At 36.4% G+C, this 21,632-nt stretch overlaps 1 protein-coding gene across 6 annotated transcripts in view; it reads right to left on the bottom strand.

The window, feature by feature from the left end:
• The window catches only part of FAT1 (FAT atypical cadherin 1), a 129,787-nt gene that overhangs the window by 8,657 nt on the left and 99,498 nt on the right, over window positions 1–21,632 (bottom strand). For 5 of the 6 annotated variants that reach the window (XM_032223993.1, XM_032223992.1, XM_032223995.1 and 2 more), the window contains exons 15-26: window positions 20,658–20,872; window positions 19,964–20,101; window positions 16,104–16,247; window positions 13,447–13,644; window positions 10,029–10,830; window positions 9,121–9,252; window positions 8,872–9,035; window positions 6,562–7,024; window positions 5,296–5,449; window positions 4,673–4,783; window positions 2,032–2,660; window positions 557–694 (exon numbers count right to left, since the gene is read on the bottom strand). In XM_032223993.1, coding sequence (XP_032079884.1) covers window positions 557–694; window positions 2,032–2,660; window positions 4,673–4,783; window positions 5,296–5,449; window positions 6,562–7,024; window positions 8,872–9,035; window positions 9,121–9,252; window positions 10,029–10,830; window positions 13,447–13,644; window positions 16,104–16,247; window positions 19,964–20,101; window positions 20,658–20,872 — 3,288 coding nt within the window. Of the gene's footprint in view, window positions 1–39; window positions 97–556; window positions 695–2,031; window positions 2,661–4,672; window positions 4,784–5,295; window positions 5,450–6,561; window positions 7,025–8,871; window positions 9,036–9,120; window positions 9,253–10,028; window positions 10,831–13,446; window positions 13,645–16,103; window positions 16,248–19,963; window positions 20,102–20,657; window positions 20,873–21,632 lie in introns of all 6 variants that reach the window. The other variant, XM_032223996.1, reaches the window with a different exon arrangement.

The raw sequence follows: 21,632 nt of genomic DNA, 5'->3' as shown, positions 1-21,632 counted from the left end.
CCAGACAACTTCCTTCATTACTTATGTAATCAGACTTACAATCAGAAATCCCTTATACTCTGCTTTCACTCAGTACTGCTCTGATCCATATGGGAGCTGAGGCAGCAGCAGCAGGAAGGGAGGAAAAAAAAGGAAACAAATAAAGCTGTAATCCAATTTTAGACGTTTAAAGCCTAACATTAGCATCAAACAGCTAATGGATATACTTCCAAAGGATTATTTTGCAAAGGAATTATTTGGTCATATCTATCATCAATTACCTATCAAACGAAGATGTATTAACCAATTTAACTACTTTACTGAGTTAACTTATGTGGAACATGTACATTCCTATAGAATATTATGATATTGTGTAGTGTAAAACAGCTATCTGGGGATGAAAGCTAAGGACCATCTCTAAGTCTCTAATAGGATACAGACTTCCTCAACTTGGTGCCCTTTTGATGGTGCTGCACAAATTCCACAAGAAAAGTTGTAATTCTACATGTCTGGAGATTATCAAGCTGGAAAAAACTAAGATGCAGAAATGACCAATAAGGATCCATTGTGTACCTACCATTGTCATCACATGACTCTGACTGGAATGAGCTGAGGGATTGGACCTCAGACATACTTTCACGAGCACTGTAAGGCTGAGACACCTTTTCTTCCAGAGGCTTCTTTGGCAGGCAGGAATCAAGATCCACCACCTTAGCTAAGGGGGAAAAAAAACCCACAGTATAAGAATCATCGGAATGAAACCAATCTATCTCATAAAATAGCACAAAAAATATAAAAGGAACATGAAGAAAACCACTGATCTTTAGCTTCCCTGCCTTCCACACCAACTCTGTAGCATGCTCCTTGAAGTACCTGCTTCCGACTCTCAGCTGTTTTGCCTTGGTCTCCCTAGCGCTCAACAGCTGACTTTTGCACAAAATGAAGCAAAAACAGACTTTCATCCAAACGGTTCGCAGCACGCCCCAGAGGCATTGCTTCTGAAGTTGCTGCTTTCTACGCCATGTAGCTGTTTCGAAAGAGACAGGCTGTGTAATCAGCCACCCAGAAAAGAACTGAATTAAACCACAAACAAATGCTAATAAATCCCTTTACTGACTCTGAGTAAGTTAAATCCCTTTGTTCTGAGTATTTTTTATTACACATGCCTCTCTCTGATGAAGACTGAATCAAAACTGGGGTTCAGTCAGGAGAGGCGTGGCAGAAAAGTTTTATGGATTCAGTCTCTAATAAGAAGAAGGCAGAGTTAATCCATACTTTGGATTCTCACGTCAGCACATCGAAGAAAGAGTTCTTTTTTCCTTTCCCTTCCATCTACAACACCCCGTAACACTGGACAAAAGGAGACCTTTAATTTCATGGTATACATCCCCCAAATCCTATGTCCCATCTTAAAAAGATGCATATTATAAAACGATTAAGTAGCTTGAACAGTCAATATTTTTTCTTTCTCCTCACTGCAACTTTTTATAGTTCTTGGTGTTTTCAATACTAAAGTAACTCTTATTTTAACATATCTGAAACTAGGAAACTGGAATGTTCCTTTCTGCTCTACAAGTCAGTGATAAAAACTGGATTTTCTGTTCTTAGTGTTCCACGTAATCCAGAAGTTTCCTCTCTAATTAGAAATTTTCTTAATTCTATGGTCTCAAACTCTGGAATCTCATAAATCTGTATAAATTGTTCTGCACGAAAGAGGAGAAAGGAGACAATGCTACATTACTTTTTTTCAGAAGTTCATACATATCTACTGTTTGAGTTTCCAGGGTCTTTCTGACTGTACATAAAACAGTTTTCTATTTTTGAATGATCACATTTTGCTTGCATTCAACCATTCTAATTAACTATTAGAGGAAATAATTTACTACATAACATAAGTGGTAAAAAATGACTTGTTACTTGATGTTTAGCTTACACTCTAAATTGCCCTCAGCCATTTTATTCCTAGTTTATGATTGATAATATTATTGCAAGACACACGTCTCAACATCCTATCAGCAAACCATTTTTAATAGAAAGAAAAGCAGCACTTACTGTCATAATCAAAATCCCAGCTGGGTTTCTGTATTGAGTCACTGTCTGATGGAGAATTGGATGGAGGAGGCGGTGGCAAATTAGGAGCTACACTGCAAACAGCCACTGTTTTTCTATGACCATGTACAGAGTCAGGGTTAAAAGTAGTAAACTCTGGATGCTCTGGAATAGTGGAACCTTCAAAAGAATTTCTGTCCAAGTTGTTTCTTGAGTCACTTGGAATGCTTGGAGTATATGAAATGGGGCGTACAGGCACCTGAGGCGGAATGTCAGAATAAATGTTCTTATTCAGTTTGGAATCAAAGTATGGTCGTTGCAAGAAAGCTGTTGTAGTTCCTGGGTGTTTGTCTTCTGATTGTGGGTGGCTTTTCCTCTTTTTTCTGATCATTCGGCGGCAGACAACGAAAACCCCCACTAATAGCAAAATTATTGCTATGAAAATGATTATTCCAATTACTTCGGCTAAGCCAATGTTCCAGGAAGTTGAAACATATTTGTTAATGACCTCAATACAATGTTTTCCTCCAAATCCATAACTACAGTTACAGTTATAAGCACCGTATGTATTCTCACACAGAGCACCATTCTGACATGGGTTTTCGATGCATTCATCGACATCAGTTAGGCACCTGCAAAACATTAAAAGATTTTGGGGGTCTGTGAATACTAACAGCATATATCCAGATTACACACTCACAAGTTTATAAATACCAAGATTCTTATAATACAAATTGTAATGGGCTGTAAAGTAATCTGAACTCATGCAGGGAACAAAAAATAAGTTCACTTTTCTAGTCCAAACACAGTAAACTAAAACCTGGTCATCCTATAGCATCCAACCTCTTTGCTTAAGTTACTCTTCCATTCTGATCCACTTTCCCAATTGGTTTGTGGTCATCTCAACAAGCAAGTGGGAGATAAGGTTCTTCTATTTTGCTTTCTGCTATCTGGGAACTATTGCTTGGAATATGACAGTATGTCACAAATAGCTGTTGCGAAAAATAATTTCAGGACTACAGCACTGCATTGGCAAAAGAAAAAAAGTTAATGCATGGTTGGGTGGAAGGGAAGATAGCACTATGGATAGGAGAAAACATTGCCTTTAGTTAGTAATTGGTTCTGATTACAGCAGAATGGGATTTTTCTAAGTAACTGTTCTACAGATAAAATCTTTGCTGATGAAATTATGTGCTGAGGAGGTCCAATTTTGACAACTTAAGACTTGTGGACCTGTGAATTCTCAGAATTCACCAGCCATTCATTCTGGGAGTTGAAGTCCACAAGTCTTAAAGCTGGACACCCCTATTCAATGGGCAAACAGCTTAGCACAATTAAGCACTTAGTTGCCCTGATGGTGAAGATGAAGTCCCTAACCTACTCAACAACTTTTCTAAGCAGAAAGTTACAAAACTTTTCTTCACAGCTATTATTATCATGAAGAAAACTCTTAAAACTAATGCTAACATTTGGTAGGACACATTGATTTCCTGTTTTTCATTACTTACTATTTTTGCAAACATATGTCTTAGGGTGCACATTTGCTATAATCCAGTGATAAGAAGCAGAAACTAAAAGTTTTTTCTTGAATGCCAATACTTGTGGCAAGTTCCCTTTGGCAGATGAGGTTTTGCTATGCTGCTGCACTCATCACACATCTCCCAGGGATGCCCCCTTCCCAGCCTGGATCCCAGGCCATCAGTAGGGATAAACAACAGCAAAGGTAAACTGGGGGCAGCAGAAATTTGTCGTAAAGTACAGCTCCCAAAAAGGTGGAGATATTCGGAGAGTGGAAAATAGGCAGGAGGAAGGGGCTGAAGCACCCTGATGGTCATAATTGCAGGCAGACTGCCAAATGCCTGAATTTTCATAATAGGACCATGGGGATGCTGCAGCCCAACTTCAGAAACAAATTATACTTCTGGTCATACTCTTTATCTTTCCTTCTATATTTTACAGCATTAAAAGTTTTCTCCAGAGAGCTAGCTCTTCACATAATTTGTCTGAAGTATTTTTCCAATTTTAAAACTATGAAACTATCTTACATTAGTATAGTATTAGGTTATTTTATAACACAGTCAATTCATATGATATAAGCAAGCTTCATTTTCTTAAAAAATATTCTAATTTATTATACCAAAAAACACTTTTGCTTTATGCAATTCAAGCAATTTTCTGGCTTGTGCTGCAAACAGTTCTATTTGTACTTTATAGGTTAAGTCTTTAAACAAAATCAACCAAAGGTTGCTCAACCATAGAAACAATATTATACTTGTTTGCAAACCCATGGTTTGCTGGCTGCACAGAAAAAGCCAGTGGAGATACCTGTTCACTGATAAATTAAAATTTAGTCAAGTTCTTGTCTCATATGTCAAATGAACACAGATAGTAACACAATTTTTCTTTGATCCGAATGTTCTGTGTTTAGAGACCATTCTTTATAGTTGACTTTATGTTTCAGCCTCTTATGATAGAACTACACTTTAAAAATGGGGTAGGTAACATTATGATAGAACTACGCTTTAAAAATGGGGTAGGTAACATTATGGGCCACTAAACCCCCCCCCCCCAGGTAAGAATTTTTATTCCACTTGCTATGTAAACTTGAGCAATGAAAACCATTAACTGTACAAAAGATACTCACCTCTCACCATGAAAACCTGCATCACATTCACAAACAGGTCCATCTAAGCTATCAATACATTTGCCGCTGTTTTTACAGGGGTTGTCTTTGCAATATGGACCAATCTGACACCTATAGGGAAAAATAATAGTCAATTACCTCCTAAATCATTCGAACTTGATGAGCTATGAATGTCAGCATATTCAGCCAGGTGCCCGGAGAAAGTTGTTTTGTGAAGTTAATAGAATATGATTCCAGGATTATTAACATTTATCCTGCCTATGTATTTACCCACACCATAAACAGATATGTTATCATGGATTTCAACTTTTTTTTTGTACAATTCTTGCAGGGAGAATCTTGCTTTTCCAATAAATGTGAATTCCACAAAATCCACAACAGGTTTTGACTCTCTAAGAGAATGACCGAACAAGACATATGTTTATATACGCAAGCTTGTCCTCATTTGTACCTCACTTCTTCAAACATACATAAAACTTTCTTCTGCTTCTAACAAAGTAAATGCTCACACAGACCATTTTCTCGAAGTACACATGCAAGCAGATAATATTATAGAGCCGATACTGTGAAGATAAACATATTGGGATGAAATTTATTTCAACAGTTAGAAAGAGGCCTCCTACCTCTGGCCTGTATATAGCCCTCTGCACTGGCAGATGAATTCATCATTGTTGGAAATACAAGTGCCACCATAAAGGCAGGGATTGGAAGCACATGGGTTGATATTTACTTCACAGTGTGTACCCATAAATGCAGCTGCACACTTACAATAATAACCTGCAATGAAAGCCAAGAATAAAAGCATGTCACTGTGCTCACAAAACTAAATGATTTTTTCCTGCACGGAAAAGACAATCAATGGAGCTTTTCTGAAAACCAAATCTAGATAAATTAGCATTAAAAAAGCATTACAGAGATACACCACTCCTAAAAAGATGTAAAGAACCAGTTAATAAAGCTTAATAATATCTTACTATGGAATAAGTAACTGTAATTATGATAGCTATTTCAGAAATGATTACAGTATTACAATCAAAAGAACATATTACATCTCATTCGTTTTAAAACCTTGACAGCTTATGAAAACTTTAAATGTCGAAATATAATAAATAAAGAGTCTAGATAGTTTTACTTTACTAGAATTTAGAAAACTAGACCCAGCAGTGATGCTCCACAGGGCATTTAACATTTAGGCTAATTGAACTGAATGGCACCTGGGATATACAAGTTTTTTTTTAAAAAAAATGTCTTTACTTGTTCTACGGAAAGTCTGGTTTTAGACTATTACTTGGAAAGTATTCCAGCTAATACAAAGTTGCAATAAGATAGTGGTCTTTGTACAGCATTTATATTTATGATCATACAAAATAGGAGGGCTGTGAAAATATTTACAGACCCCTCACATCCTGGACATAAATTGTTTCAACTCCTACCCTCAAAACAACATTATAGAGCACTGCACACCAGAACAACTAGACACAAGGACAGTTTCCCCCCGAATGCCATCACTTTACTGAACAACAAGTTGCCACAACACTATCAAATTATTTACTAAGACTGCATTATTATTACTATTAATCTTCTCTTCATTCCTATCACCCATCTTCTCCCACTTATGACTGTATGACTGTAACTTTGCTGCTTGTATCTTTACAATTTATAGATTCCTAGTATGATTTGATTGCTTATTTGTACCCTATGACTATCATTAAGTGTTGTACCTTATGATTCTTGACGAATACATATTTTATTTTATGTACATTGAGAACATGTGCACCAAAGACAAATTGCCTGTGTGTCCAATCATACTTGGCCAATAAAGAATCCTATTCTATTCTATTCCATTCTAAATAAAATCATGCTAAATATCAATAACAAACAAACCTTACCTCCAGTAGGGAGTGGACTACAAATGCCTCCATTCTGGCATGGACTGCTTGAACAATCCTCTACGGGTGTCAGTAAACATCCAGGAGATACATCCACAGATTCTTCCATTTGAGCATAACTTCGAGGTTTGTTATTTAGGGGCAATTCTTGACCATTGAGTACAATGGAGTCCATACAGCCTCTGAAGCCATTGTTAACTTGTGGGCTTCTTCCATGTCTGATACCCTGCTGCCTAATGTGACCACCAAAAAATACATGGTTATCTAAATTCAGCGTCCTGAGAGTACCCGGGGCAATACCAGAGGCAGTGTGTACCCTATCTAGAATCAGTTTAGCATAGTTTCCATCCACTTCAAGAGACACTGAATGCCACTGGCCGTCATTGATTTGAGTACTCTGCACAGACACAATTCCAGGACCACTTCCACAGTCAAATTTGTACTGAAGTTTCCCATGGTGGATCTAAAAGAAAGAAGAAAGGTAACAATTAATCCTGAAGACATCTCATGGTGGTCACAAGTTGCGTGGGTAAATCTCCCATGCCCAGTAGCAAGCCCCCCTCCCCGCCAGAGTTTCTCTGGTTGTGCCATGCTGACCTTATGTACCATTTCACAATCCAAAGCAGAACTCCAAACCTTGTTGTGCTTGTGCTGCATTGAGTATTTGAACACCCTCCTCTCTCTAACAGAATTCATCCCAAACTTCACTATTCTTGTGCCATACCAGACCTTTATGCCCCCTCACCTGCCTCACAGCAGTCACCCTAAGCCTTATTGTGCACTCACACTGTGCTGAATCACTGCCCACCTGATACCAGCCATCCCAAGTCTTGTTGTACTTGCACTATATGAAACCATGCCCTCCCGAATAACAGCCCTTACTGCTAGGCTGTTTGAAAGCCCCTTGGGAACTGCAACTTCCTGCCACCTTCTCTACTGATTTTGGTTGTTGGAAACTGGCAGAAAGTTGCAAGCAGGTTAATGACTCATAAACCTCACTTAATGACAGCAATGGGGACTGTCAGGATTGTTGTTGTTAACTGATACAGCCACATCATGTCATGGTTTATGACAGCATCGCTTAGTGATGGAAATTACAGCCTCAATTACCATTGTTAACTAAGAAATACTGTAATTCATGTCTCATTTTTCATGCAAGACAATTTTTTAATGATTTATAAACTTTATAAGTTAATTATAGTGCTTTATTTCTTCCTACATTAAAATGAGAACAATTAAGTAGAATGACGTCTGAATATTTACGGATATAAGCTTAAAGATCTAAGTGGAATTATTAATGCCATTTAAAATTCCTAGTCATTGCTGGTAAATTATCAGTAATTCTGAATCTTTCAGTTTTTCCCTTCTCTTTATCTATTGTATTTATTTTTCCACTATGCTTCTTACTTCTATTAAAGAATACCATGACTACTTTTGTTCGAAAAGGTTATTAACCAGGAAGATAAAAATGCATACTCTAAAAAGCATTAAATATTTAGCTAACCATCTAAAGCATTTCACTTGCTAACGCAGTATTCACCTGATGATTAAATTATAGGAATCCAGTAAATTATTCTAAGTCTGCAGCAGTTTAGATCCGAGGTAGATTCAGAATGAAATTCAGAAGGTTTTTGATAATTAAAAGTTTTCAGGAAACCGGAGACATTTCTATTAGGTTTAATCACAACAAATATCAGTAAAGAGACTCTATATCTAATTCTACATATCATTTACTGCGGTAAGAATAACATATGCACAGAAATGGAGGAACAACACAGTACCGGACGAAGATGAGATAATACGGAAGATCTTAGAATGTGCGGAGATGGATAAATTGACCAAAGAAATTGAAGGAAAGGAGGAAACAGAGTACTATTTAGTTTGGGAAAAATGGTACAAATGGTTAATGATAGAAATAAGAATTTGGGAATTGTGGAATTACCGTAGAAGAATTAGGAAACAATGATAAGAAAGTAGAAAAAGTAGGATTTACAAAAGTAGAAAAAGATATACAATAGAATAAGTATACAATAAATAAGTCTGTAATACAGACTGTCTCATACAAATGACCAAACATAGACTATTAAGTATTAAATAAAGGCGTAAGAAATAAAAGGACCATAAATGTAAAATTAGAATGTATAGAGGGGGAAACAATACTTGTAAGGATGTACTGACTGATCTCTGCTGTAAGAAGGAATGTACAGTTCCAGTGCTGTCTGTAAGTTTTGAATATGTTTTTGTCAATGTGTTTAAGTGTTTAAAATAAATAAAAAAATAAAACAGTTTTTAGAATTTGGAGCTACATACCTCTAAAATACTATAGTCAGTTCCTCGAGCATACATGACAACCGCATGAGTAGAATATGTTCTCAGCCTCATAGTGAGTTTCATTTCCTCTTTGTTTTCATTTTCTATGAGGCGATACTTCACATAACTGCTTCCAGTAAAAGTCACTGCTTGTCCAACTGATACTTAAAAGGAAAACCACAAACCAGGATTTACCAACTGCAGACCGTATCTGAATTAGACAAAGAGGATTAAGTGATAAAACCTTACCGGGGCATTGGGTGGCAGTGCTTCCATCACAAACACAAGTGTACTTCTCTTCCTGAAGGTCAGCTAAGCATTCGGTACCTTCAGGGCATGGATTTCTCTCACAAATACTGTTCATGAGAGGGCATCTTCCATCTGGGAAACACATAACAGAGCATAACTTTAGTTTTATTCCTGCCTCTCCTCTCCACCTCTCAGTAATTATTCAAGCAGGAGCACCTAAACCTCTGATCCTAATTTTGCTCAGGCACAACAGGTGATGAAAATGATAGCTGTCAGAAGGCAGGAGGAAGGAGAATGTGACAGCCAGCCAGCAAGCAATCATTCCATCGTTCAGTTGTAAATTGCTATCAGATCAAATTCTGCTGGGAAAATTACTCACCCGAGATTGTACTCTTTTTTTCCCCTTATCCCTCTACAGAATTCATAAATTATGTTATCTAGGTAAACCATACGCTGTTTATCATTTTCAAATCCTTTGGAGCCGGCAGGCAGAATTTTCTAGGAGTTGCAATTCTCCAGTCACACCATGAATGTATGTTTTCTTAAAGGCCCACACTGAATATCCTTAGGGATAGAACTGCTAGCTGTGAAAGCCATCAAGATAAGGATATGAAAAATGAAGTTCTTAAATGTTTGAGAGACCTCCAAACTTTTCCTAGAGGCTACAGCCAGCATGATTTGGGGAAAAAGCTATTTACGATAGTGAGGTCAAAAGCTTGGTCTCTCCACTCTACCACTGTTTTACGTTTTGCTCAATATAAGGTTACACTTATAACCGTGGCTATTAAAAAGGAGGGCGTCAATTTTTGTATTTTATGCAAAGGATATTCCCTATACTTCAGTTATTGTTTTTCTGCTTAAGAGCGTAGAGAGTTGATTCTGTACCTTAGAACATAAATAGTCCTTACCTTTACAAAGGCAGACTGCACTTCTATGGTGATGTGGTGTGACAAAGCTCAGTCTAGCCGTGCTGTGAGTTGACATTATTTTCTCATCCACTGTCACTTTTTCATCACAAAATTTCCAAGGGCAATCCAAACCCAAGCAGAGTTTGTGGAAAACTTTAAGGATTTGGACACCTGAGATCTCTTCAAGATCAGGCACAGACGAATTTATTTTGTGGAGTAAGGCTCTGGTTGAATGCGGAGAACTAGCAGCCTTTTCAACAAACAGCAATACATCAAGATTTGATGGATGATCGGAAGGTTGTAAGCTGATTATCTGAATATCATTTCTTCTAACTCCCAAGGAAGTCCTTAAAGCCCTTTGAAAATTGCGCCAATAGTCGCCAATGAATTCTTCTGGGGCAAGGTTGGCAAACTGAAAAGTTATGCTGTGATTCAGCAATTCTTGTGTCACCTGTTTGATATGTACTGCAATGACAGCTGCAGTGGTAAACTTTCCATCTGTGACAGTAACGTTCAGGGGGTACTGTCCTACATCTAACCTTTTGTGAGCAATCAGTTTGCCCCCAGTGCTAGAAACACTGAACAGAGATTCCATATGGGGATCCAGTTTGTATGTTAGCGTGTCATAAACATCTTGGTCTGTTGCATGGACTTTTCCAATGACGCCACCACCATATTCTTCTCCAAAGATTGTGATGAAGATTTCTAAGGGCAGGATTGCAGGAGGGTGGATACTTTCCTCAATTATTTTAATGTCGATGTGAGTCACAGAAGACAACTGAGGCCTTCCACTGTCAGCCACCTAGAATAAACAATGATTTTGTACTCAATCTAACTCACCTTTAACTTAAAACACTGTAAGATGCAAAATATAGGTAATTTTTACAAACACAAACGACTAATGAAGATCATATACAACTGAACTTGAAAGAAGCATTACCGAGGAGTGGAAAATACCCTGTTTCCCTGAAAATAAGACCTCCCTGAATAATAAGCTGAATTGGGCTTTTGAGCGCATGTGCTAAAATAAACCCTCTCTCCTAAAATAAGCCCTCTCCTAAAATATTTAACCAAATGTATAGCCAGTCCATGCCATTTCCTGGGGGGGAGGGGGGAAGATGCCCCAAGCGCCCCAGATACACCTGCCATTCATGCAGAATGTGGATTCCATTCCCACAAACTCTAGCTATTGCACCCCTTCTCTCAGTGGTGGCTGCAAAAACAGCGACAGGCTCAGCTAGGCTGGCAAGGGTATGCCAGAAACAGAACTTTCAGCCTTCTCTCGATCAGCTGAGCCATGGACCGAGGTTAAGGGACCTCCTGCACCTCAAAAATAATAAGACCTCCCTGAAAATAAGGCCAAGCGCTTATTTCATGGGTCAAAAGAAAATAAGACCCTGTCTAAATTTTGGGGGAAATATGGTATCTATCACACTTATTCAGTTCAATTTGCTTTTAGTATCTCAGTTGTGATGAAGAACTATTCAATGTACACAGGAAACATTAGTTACTGGCAAAATTTAGAAAGAAATGCCTAGGCAGTAACAGATGATAAGTACCCAGTTTTTCTCTGAAGGAAATGGAATATTTCTGATACCCCATTTTTTTTAACAACAACGATAAGAATAAAAGGACTACTGTTTCAAATTAAGTTCATTACTAGCACGTTTCTAAGCTGACAATTTATAGAAGAGAAGCTTATTTTAAATATATAATCCGGGATACTATTTCTGAGTTCTGCAATGGCTTTTTAGATTCTGCAAAATGAAGAGATTCATTTAAATCTGAAGTCATTGCTCATTCTTAAGCCTGGCGGGCATCTGAGGCGAGTTCCATCATCAACAGAATTCACTTTGTGTGGCTAGAAAACCTGACAATAAAGTGCAACTTCTCCCTATTACAAGGTTTCAGCAATATCTATTTATGAAAGCTTCTCCGATACAATTGAAACAGTTTAATTGCCTCCTCAAAACCATTTTTTAATATAGCTTAATTAATTTAATTTGAAATCAGTGTGGTAAAATGGTATAAAACATTCATTATAAACCTTTATAGGAAAGGCAGACCTTTTAAATATGTGAAAAATTTATACATACTAAAAATGACTTTGGAATCACAAATTCAGAATGTTCTCTAATGCACTAAAATGATCAAAGATGCAATAACAATCACAAACCGCAGATGGCAGTTGGATTGTGTTTTGTTCTTTCAGAATTCAGAGCAATTTTTGTTCAGATCCTTAACTATTCCAGAAATGTCTTAATATAATTACAAAGCATCCTTTTATAATTCCTTAAATAATCCATTATGTACTTCACCAGAAACCATTTATTTTGGTATCATGTAGGAATGATACCAAAATCAGGCTTGAAAGGGAATGAGATGTTATGGTGCTCTTTATGTACAAATAGCAATAGCAATAGCAGTAGACTTATATACCGCTTCATAGGCCTTTCAGGCCTCTCTAAGCGGTTTACAGAGAGTCAGCATATTGCCCCCAACAATCTGGGTCCTCATTTTACCCACCTCGGAAGGATGGAAGGCTGAGTCAACCCTGAGCCGGTGAGATTTGAACCGCTGACCTGCTGATCTAGCAGTAGCCTGCAGTGCTGCATTTAACCACTGCGCCACCTTGATCTGGGAAAGGTACATTCTTGATAATGTTGTAATATTATTTTCTTTATTAATATGCCTAGATTGAATGATTGATAAAATGTTTATGCCACCTCTCAGCCTTGTAAGGGGATTCCATTGCTCTTCAGGGGTAATTAGATAGGTTTCTGGAAATAAATCTTCCATAAAAAGTTTCACAAGGAATCAGATGTAACCCTGGCCAGGCTGGTGAGTTCTATAGTACCGCTGCACTAGAGTGGTAACTTTTGCCTTTTTATTACTCTTCAGTATCATAATAATATCTTAAACGTACTTTCTATAAAGAACAGAAATGGACCATTAATCTATCAATGGTTATATATATATAAGATTTTCCCCTGTCCAGTCATGTATGGCTCTAGGGGGTGATGCTCATCTCTGTTTCCTAGTCGAGAGAACCAGTGTTGGCTGAAGAAACTTCCATAGTTATGTGTCTGGCATGACTATACACCAAGATAGATGGTACACTGTTATCTTCCCAGTGAAGTGGTATCTATTTAGTACTTGCATTTGCATTCTTTCGAACTGGGGCAGGAATGGGAGCTCACCTAGTCACGTGGTGCTTGGGACTTGAACTATCAACCTTCTGGGTCAACAAGCCGAGTGTCTTAATTTTATTAGAATGGAATGACCATCGTAATAAAATAGTAAAGATGTAGTAATTATAATGATTTGGAAAATCAGCTTAAATTGAAATGATTTGACCATACTAGTACATACTAATCCTTTCACAGCCCAGTTATTTCAACATTATAGCATTTCATACCTTAATATGAAGCACGTAATGATCCTTCACTTTGCGCTGTAGCTGAATACCAGTTATAAGCACTGCATGTTGGTTGATCTCAAAAGCATTATCTTCATTTCCACTCAGAATTGTGAAAAGAAACGGTGGGCCATTGTGGGAGGAGTCTTTGTCTGTGACCACCAGCTGCTGAACGTTATATCCAATTGGCTTATTTTCCTATAAAAGTGGGAAGAAATCTTCTGACACAAGCCCTTAAAGGATGCTTTATGTGGACGTGTTAATATAGTTACAAAGCTACTTTCAACTACAAAGATGTAACATGATAATGGGACAAGAAGCTCCATTTTGAGTTCACAACTATTGTTTCAGATTGAATGGGATATTTCAATCTTTCTCAAACTGCTAAAACTTATTTATAAGATGAGACAGATACTTTACATTTAGGATAAATCTTTCAAACTCAACACGGGTCATGTGGATTTCAAATTTAATTTTTTTGAAAATTACTTAGCAGGTGTGCTTTGTCTTCCCTCTTGGCTTTGTAAGTGGAAGAAAACATGATCAACCTGACTTTTCACCACATGTAAAGCACTGAGCACAATGATCCAGCTCAATCAGTTGTTCCATTTCAAATGAGGTTGCTGCAAATATGCTACTTTTACACATATTATCATGTCCTTTTCAGATCATAGAAAGTATTAAAATACAAGAATATAAAGTATACAAACATGTAAGTATCAGTAACGGCAACCTCTCTCCCCCCTCCTTATTACTGAAAATGGTTAGGTGAGGTAGTTCCATAATTTCCAAATCAATATCTTCAATTAATTAATAATAAATATAATTATAACATTTCTGGCGTATACTGAAAACATGTTAAAGTCCTTCCAAACAAATAAAAATGCTACATACATAATGTCTGAATATATGTTATAGTGAATAGCTCTGGCTGTTAAGAAATTAGGTAAAATGTGTAAGTTTCTTAATAATATATTGGGCCTTTCTCAAATAAATCTCAAGTTTCCTAGCTCCTTCCTACCCTTAATATAATATCATCTAATTGATATATTTTCTGAATTTATTTATTTTTAGGAAATGAATACTATCTAATGCAACTTAACCTTCAGCTTGGATGAACAAAAAATACTGAGGTGGTGGGGAGTGGGTTGTTTGCTTCTAACAGACTTCTAGTTTTTTGTTTTTATTTTTCTGAAATGACCACTGTTGAAGTAGGATGCTAGATTAGATGAAATGTGTTTAGCTATTAGGACAATCCTAAAGTACAAAAGTCTCAGTAACAAAACATCCAGGATTACTTCCTGTCTGTGTCATAACCCTCTGTGAAATAAATCCTTTAATCTCTCTGTCACTTTACTTCCGATGCAGTTAAAGGAGAGCTAAGCTTACTGTTTCCTATCCTTTGTTTGATTCATGTATTTTACGATGCAACCCAACTAGGCCTCCAACCATCAACTTTTTTCTGACAATCAACATGCCAAAAGTAAGTAAGCTTAGCTAGTAAATTCTGTAAGAGTGAAATTAAAGATCCAGGCAGGGTATATTTAATGTATGATGTCTACTAATATTATAAATGCACTACATATAAATGCACTATTATCACAAAGCAAGCAAGCATCTGAATGAGGAATTTTAGCTACAAATAAAGGGAAATGAGAATATTTTTCATCTCTTATTTAAATGTCCTCATGTTCACCTTTACTGCATATTTGTAAGAGGATAAATTTGATATTGCTAATTTAAGTGTGTTAAAACCTTGTTTTCTTGTTCAACAGAACAATATTCTTAATTGTACTCCTGGTTTTTGTTTGTATTTGTATTTTTAAAAGAAATTTGTCAATTACTGTCAGTAAATATTACTATTATCCTTTGCTGTCTTTTTGTATATTGCAAATTAAAACCAACTTATAGATGATGCTGTTAAATATATTTCATGTTTAGCTGCTCTCTACTTAAGAATATCCATAAAGGTTTAACAAATACATTTTGAGTACGAACATTCAAATCAATTAACATTTCACTGTTAATCGCTGATTTCTAATGACTTACTGAATCAGAAAATAAGTTCATTGAGCTTTGATAGTTTCTTTTCCTTGCAATTATGCTACGCTTTGTTTCTTTCAGTAGAAAGCAAAAGAGCTTCATTTCTCATGTTGGCAAAACTAAATTTGTGAGATTCTGCTGTCCCCAAAGAATAAGAAATAATAGTTTCCATTTGCAAGATGAACTTACATAAATTATCAATTTCAACCTAGTAACATAGTTAGAAGTACCTATGAAAATAAAAGGATCCTCCCCCTTGTCCTATATAATTTTTTGAAGGAAATAAAAGCAGCAAAGTTGTCAATATGGATTTCCTTTAAAAAATCAGGATAAGGACTGACTTCTTTTCTGAAGTCATGGAATCAGGGAAGAGAATTTTTAAATTGTTAGCATTTTCATGGACACTATTTGTCAACTCCCAAAATCCATACATATTCAAAAGATACGCGTCTAAACTCAGACTCTGCAACTGATCAAGTGTCACTGAAAATTTATGTAAATGTTTTACAATCCTCTAATGGTTGCATTGTATTACATTGTAAGTAGAATCTTTCCAATAGATTAGGAAACAAACAGAATACATCAAATGCTGGAATATAATATGTATGAATTACCTGAATAATAATGCTATAATTCTCCTTTGAAAATAAGGGAGGATTATCATTTATATCAGATACATCAATATTGACTGTAGTTGTGTTGGTTCTTGGTGGGTATCCATTGTCTGATGCTTGAACTGTCAAAGTATAACCTGAAATCTTCAGAGTGAAACACACAGAAAAGATTAACACAATTAGGCTCTATTCTTTTGAACTATAAAATTCTCCACATTTTGCGTTAAGAAATTTTATACAGCTTTTAAATGAACAACCCAGCATCTGGCCATAAACAATGCTAGTTGCTTTACACCAATGATTCATATATAAGCATCTACCCATTACAGTACCAACTATGTAGAGCAAACAACATATTGTATTTTTTGGAGTGTAAGACGCACCTTTTTCCTTCCTAAGAGGGTGAAAATTTGGATGTGTCTTATACACTTATACGCATTCATAGTCCCACCCATCAGTCGGCCCCCACCCTTTGGCCTCTGACTCCCAGCAATTTACCTCCTTGCAGCAAATGGGGAAGATGGGACTTGCGAAGGCAGCAATAGGCTATGGCAATCCCTAAAGCCTGAAACAGCTGATGATTGGGAGGCCCATGCTGAAATTGAAAGTGAAATTTGCTGTTTGCTGTGGGGAGGCAAATTGCGGGGAGGCAGAGGCAGATTTTTTTTTCTTGTGCTAATCAGGCTGTTTGCTGCAAGGAGGTAAGTCAATAATTATAAATGTCTATGGAATGTTCAAATTATTAGACTTAGTCTTTAAAGACTGCTTTATTATTGTTCTAGAAAACTTAACAAAACGAAGCAGCTTTTTAAAATAAATGTTTGATCTGAAGAGGCCCAATGCTATTGTATCTTCTTTTAAATAGAACAGAATAACATATACTTCCAGAAAGCCACATCAATTTTAACAGCTTCTGTACAAGTATAGTCTGAAATGTAACAGTGTCTTGTTATTTTGTTAGACCCTGACTTAGTCATGTTTGGAGTAGATCTATTTAAATATTTGGGAGGAGTTATGTGACAACAGTTAAGAAAACTTTCAGGCATTAATATACTGCCATAATGTACATTTCTCCAATTCTTCGCTATTTCTGTGCGTCAGGCACACATGCACAGAAATACACCACAAACAGTGTATATTGTCTGTAATATTTGCTGTTTGTTGCAAGGAGGCAAATTGCTGGGAGGCAGAGGCAGATTTTTTCCCCTTGCTTTCCTCCCCAAAATCTAGGTGCGTCTTATACTTCAGAGGGTCTTATGCTACGAAAAATATGGTAACTAAGCCAAGAAACAATTTTTTGTGAATAGAGCCAGTTTATATATACTGGCCTGTACTCTATAAATCAGTTTTAGTAATATATTACAAACCTCTACACCATATCTACTTTGACTACTGCAGTGCAATTAACACAACATCTAGCAGTAATGATGCTAACTTTTATAAGTCTCAGCTGCTTGTAATGAAGTATATATACCGACTGGCAAATGTTTACCAGGTGTAATTTCAACTTCTTGGATTAACAGTTAAATCTCTAAATTGCTTAAGGATCAACTATCTGAAAGACTATCTCTACAGTTATAAGGTAGCCTTATAACTTACAATTAGCAGGAAAAACCATAAGAAGATGTTGTCTATTTAATCTGGTATGTCAGGGAAAGCCTTTTCTTCTTTCATCTTTCCCTCTCTATTACCTATTTTATTTGTAATAGTGGCAAATATCTGTTTGCTGGTGTTATTTGGTGTCGGTATGGGTAGAAATTAAGGATTTGGGATTGTTCTGTTTGACTTCTAGCCAGTGTTGGTGAATCCCTATTCTGACACACAGCACCCAAACCACAACACATCACACAGCCAATCACCTTGCGAAAACTAACCTTATCATACACAAATGGGGTGTTGGAAATGAGAACCAGAATACTAGGAATAGCAATAACCCATAGCTTGACTGGAGTAACACAAAATCATCAGTCATGCTACGACCTGCCACACTTGTGAGTTCATCAAAGCCTGGCACTCCACAAGCAATTCTATCAACAGATACATTTACTTACAACTACTCTACGAACCCCTCGGAATCCAAATCAACTGGACAGCCAACCAGAGACAGCACCAACAAATACAACCCTTCCCTCACTCCACCAGCAATTCATCTCCCAATGACTCTGATTTGATGTAACCTCCTTGTCACTTGAAACCCTTATAAACAGAAGAACACTAACATCCCCTAAACTCTGCTGAAAATATTTCCTAGCCTGGTAATGAAATGATGATGTACTAAAAATTAAAATTGTAAGAAGTAAAAGGAAAGAATATAAAGTTGAGTTAATTGATGAAGATAGAGGAGCGCTTCTGCTCCTGATTAGCCTCTGCATCAAGGGCTGCCTCTAGGAAACATATATGCCCTCTCTTCCTGCCTGCCCGGCAAGGGTCCTCCCTGAGTGACTCCGTCTCACTCAGTGGCCAGGGCAGTGTGCCGCCCCAGGGGGCTTGTGGCAGTCCAGTCCTTGCAGGAGGAGGCTGTGTGTGATGTAGGGAGGCAGGATTCGCCGGGTCCAAGTTTATTTTCCTTAATCCTTTGTAAATTACTGGAGGTCCAGAGTGGTGCATCCTTTCCCTGAGTAGGATGAGTCAAAATATGGGCAGTCCTGCTGGCCAGGGGGCGTTGCCCAAAGAGCTTATCTGACTCATCCAACCATGAGAGGACAAAGTCAACCCATTCTGGATACTCCTCCCCCCTCACTATGGAGAATAACAAGATACATTTTTACTTCTGGCAATCTTGTATGGATTTTCTGCTGGTACATGAGCTGAAAAGATGATTTTTATGGATATATATATATATATTTTAGAGATAAGAGATGGGATATGGAATGAAGTGATGAATGCTTAGAGAGGTTTAAGAATCTCTAAATTTGTTCATATGTGTTGTGATAAAAGTTGAAGTCACTTCTTTATATTATATGTATATTTATTTTCTCTATTATATGTTTTTTTCTTTTTCCTTGTGCCTTTTATTCCTTTCTATTCCCTTTACTTGCTTTAAGTCTGTTTGTATTAGATTTTAATCAAAATAATAAAATAGGTTGAGGGTAAAAGTTCATTTTCCAAGCTTGTGGATTGGTTTCTGAACATTCTATCCACTGTCTATCCACTGCAGGATGAAGGCCTCTTCCATATGTTTCCAACCAATCCGGTCCTGAGCTTTGCCAATTGTACTCACAATACTTGCTACATTTTAGCACATTCATATATTGTTATAGAATTTGATTTCTTTTCATTTCTTCTTTGTTCTATTGAGAACATAATTGAGATTCTTTGAGCTTTAAGAAGCCTGTTTTGCAAATCCAATTGAAAAAAAAAGATCCAGGACCTTGTCTAGGTTTTTCATTGGTACTTCCTTTTTAAATTTTAAAACACCAGCCAATTCCTTCCAGTGAAATATCATTTTCTAAGTCTTATTCTTGGCCTCTCAGTTGTAAATCTACTTTTCTATCTTGTCAGATAAAATTTGTTCTACATCTGTAATTTCTTCAATAACATCTCTTGGACATAGTCTATAAATAGCAGACTTTAATACGGATATTGTGGATATTTTCTAATTCCATTCTTAAAGTTTCCTTCAGTTTTTTGTTATAAGATTTTGCATCATTCCATACCTGAAATCATAAAATTGCTTATGTTTGTTATGTCTTGTAAAAAACAAAATAGGATTTATTTTTCCACTTGAAACTGTTTGTCTGTTGTAATTCCAAAATCTTATTGTGAAAGTTTCAATATTCAATATTTTTTTCTTTAACAATGGATAATATCTAGAAATACAGTTTAAACCATTACAAACATAATCTTAAATATAACCCTACTTTCTCTCTGTCGAGAAGTTTAGCCACTTTAATTTCCCCCAAAGTGGGATCAATTGTGAAAGGATATCCTTGGTTGCCATCTATAATAGAGTATCGAATGTGGTTGTTCAAAGGCCCATCAGCATCAGCTGCCATAATCTGAAAGAGACACATTTCTGAATTAAAACCAAGCTAAGTAGATAGTGATTTTCTTTTAAATTGTTTAACTTTTCAGATAAACATTTTCGAGATTTATAAGTCTTATCTAAACCAATCTATCCTTAATTATAAATTAAATCATATTGCAGAATCAATATTCAGGACATTATAGCAATTTATAATCTCAGTTTAATAGCAATGACATTTAGATTTATATACTGCTTCCCAGTGCTTTCCAGCCCTGTCTAAGCAGTTTACAGAGTCAGCATATTGCCCCAAACAATCTGGCTCCTCATTTTACCGATCTTGCAAGGATGGAAGGCTAAGTCAACCTTGAGCCAGTGAGAACTGAGCTGCTGAACTTCCGGCAGCTGGTAATCAGCAGAAGTAGCCTGCACTGCGCCACTGTGGCTCTTAAAATAATACTTCAGAAAAATCAGCAAATATAGAACATATTATTCTTTCATGCACTGCTGTTTAAGCATAATTTTTGTTCTTCTAAAATGCAAGAGTCATGCAGGACTATCTCAGGGAAGCTAGGAATGGAAGTACATACTGTGATGATTGATTGTTCAACTTCAGCGTCTTCACTGATTACTGCTGTATAAATGTCTTGACTGAATACTGGAGTATTATCATTGATATCTGTTATGTTTATATTCACTGTTACAACATCACTTAGTGAAGGTGTTCCTCCATCAGTGGCTTCTACCATCAGAAAATGCTCAGAGGAAATTTCATAATCAAGGCTTCCAATAATAAAAATTCCACCTAGAAAAAAAGTGAAACTAATCGTTACAGCAAGTAAAATGACAATGATATATTTCAAATTGCTTCATAAATTATTTCAGGTTTAGTAACTGGTTTGAAGCTTTAAATGTTTCTGTTTTGTAACATGAGAAAGAGATGAAAATAACCCCTCTTGAAAATAATCCATGCTTTTATGGCTGATTATGTTCATAATATATCCAATAGTATTATTTTCTATGATGCATTTCTGCTAAAAAGCTACCAATCGGTGATGAATAAATGTTAAAAGCAATCAAAGCAAGGGTGTATAATCAACGATAATCCTTTGGAAGTTGTTGATTTGCAATTCCTCAAATGTGTTACCTCTGTGAATTCTTAAAGACTGTTTTTGTAACAGGATTTCGATCCTTCGCTCCTTGTAATCAAATCTATTGTTAATCTCTAAATATAAGGTGTGCATAAAAGTCCACACAAAAAGTCCAAGGGAACAATTGTGACAAAACTGCCACAAAATGTTTCCAACTTATGTACTTGAAGATATCAGAATGTAAGTATATAATAGCAACATTAGTGTAATTGTATTGTCTATGTGTTGTCATGCTGCCATTACTGAGCTGGATATAAATTGGTGTTGATTGTGTACATGCTCATCTTTTTAAACAAATGAAAGGTTGCTTGAAAGCTTTGAGGTAATCTTTTGTTAATTTAAAATGAAATTAATCTAATGTAAGACCTTATTTCACACTTCAAAGAAGTTAGTTACGATTCTCTTATTGTTGGA

The sequence above is a fragment of the Thamnophis elegans genome, chromosome 9, assembly GCF_009769535.1.
Source record: "Thamnophis elegans isolate rThaEle1 chromosome 9, rThaEle1.pri, whole genome shotgun sequence".
NCBI classification, from domain to species: Eukaryota; Metazoa; Chordata; class Lepidosauria; order Squamata; family Colubridae; genus Thamnophis; species Thamnophis elegans.
This window is presented reverse-complemented; position numbering and strand designations above follow the sequence as displayed.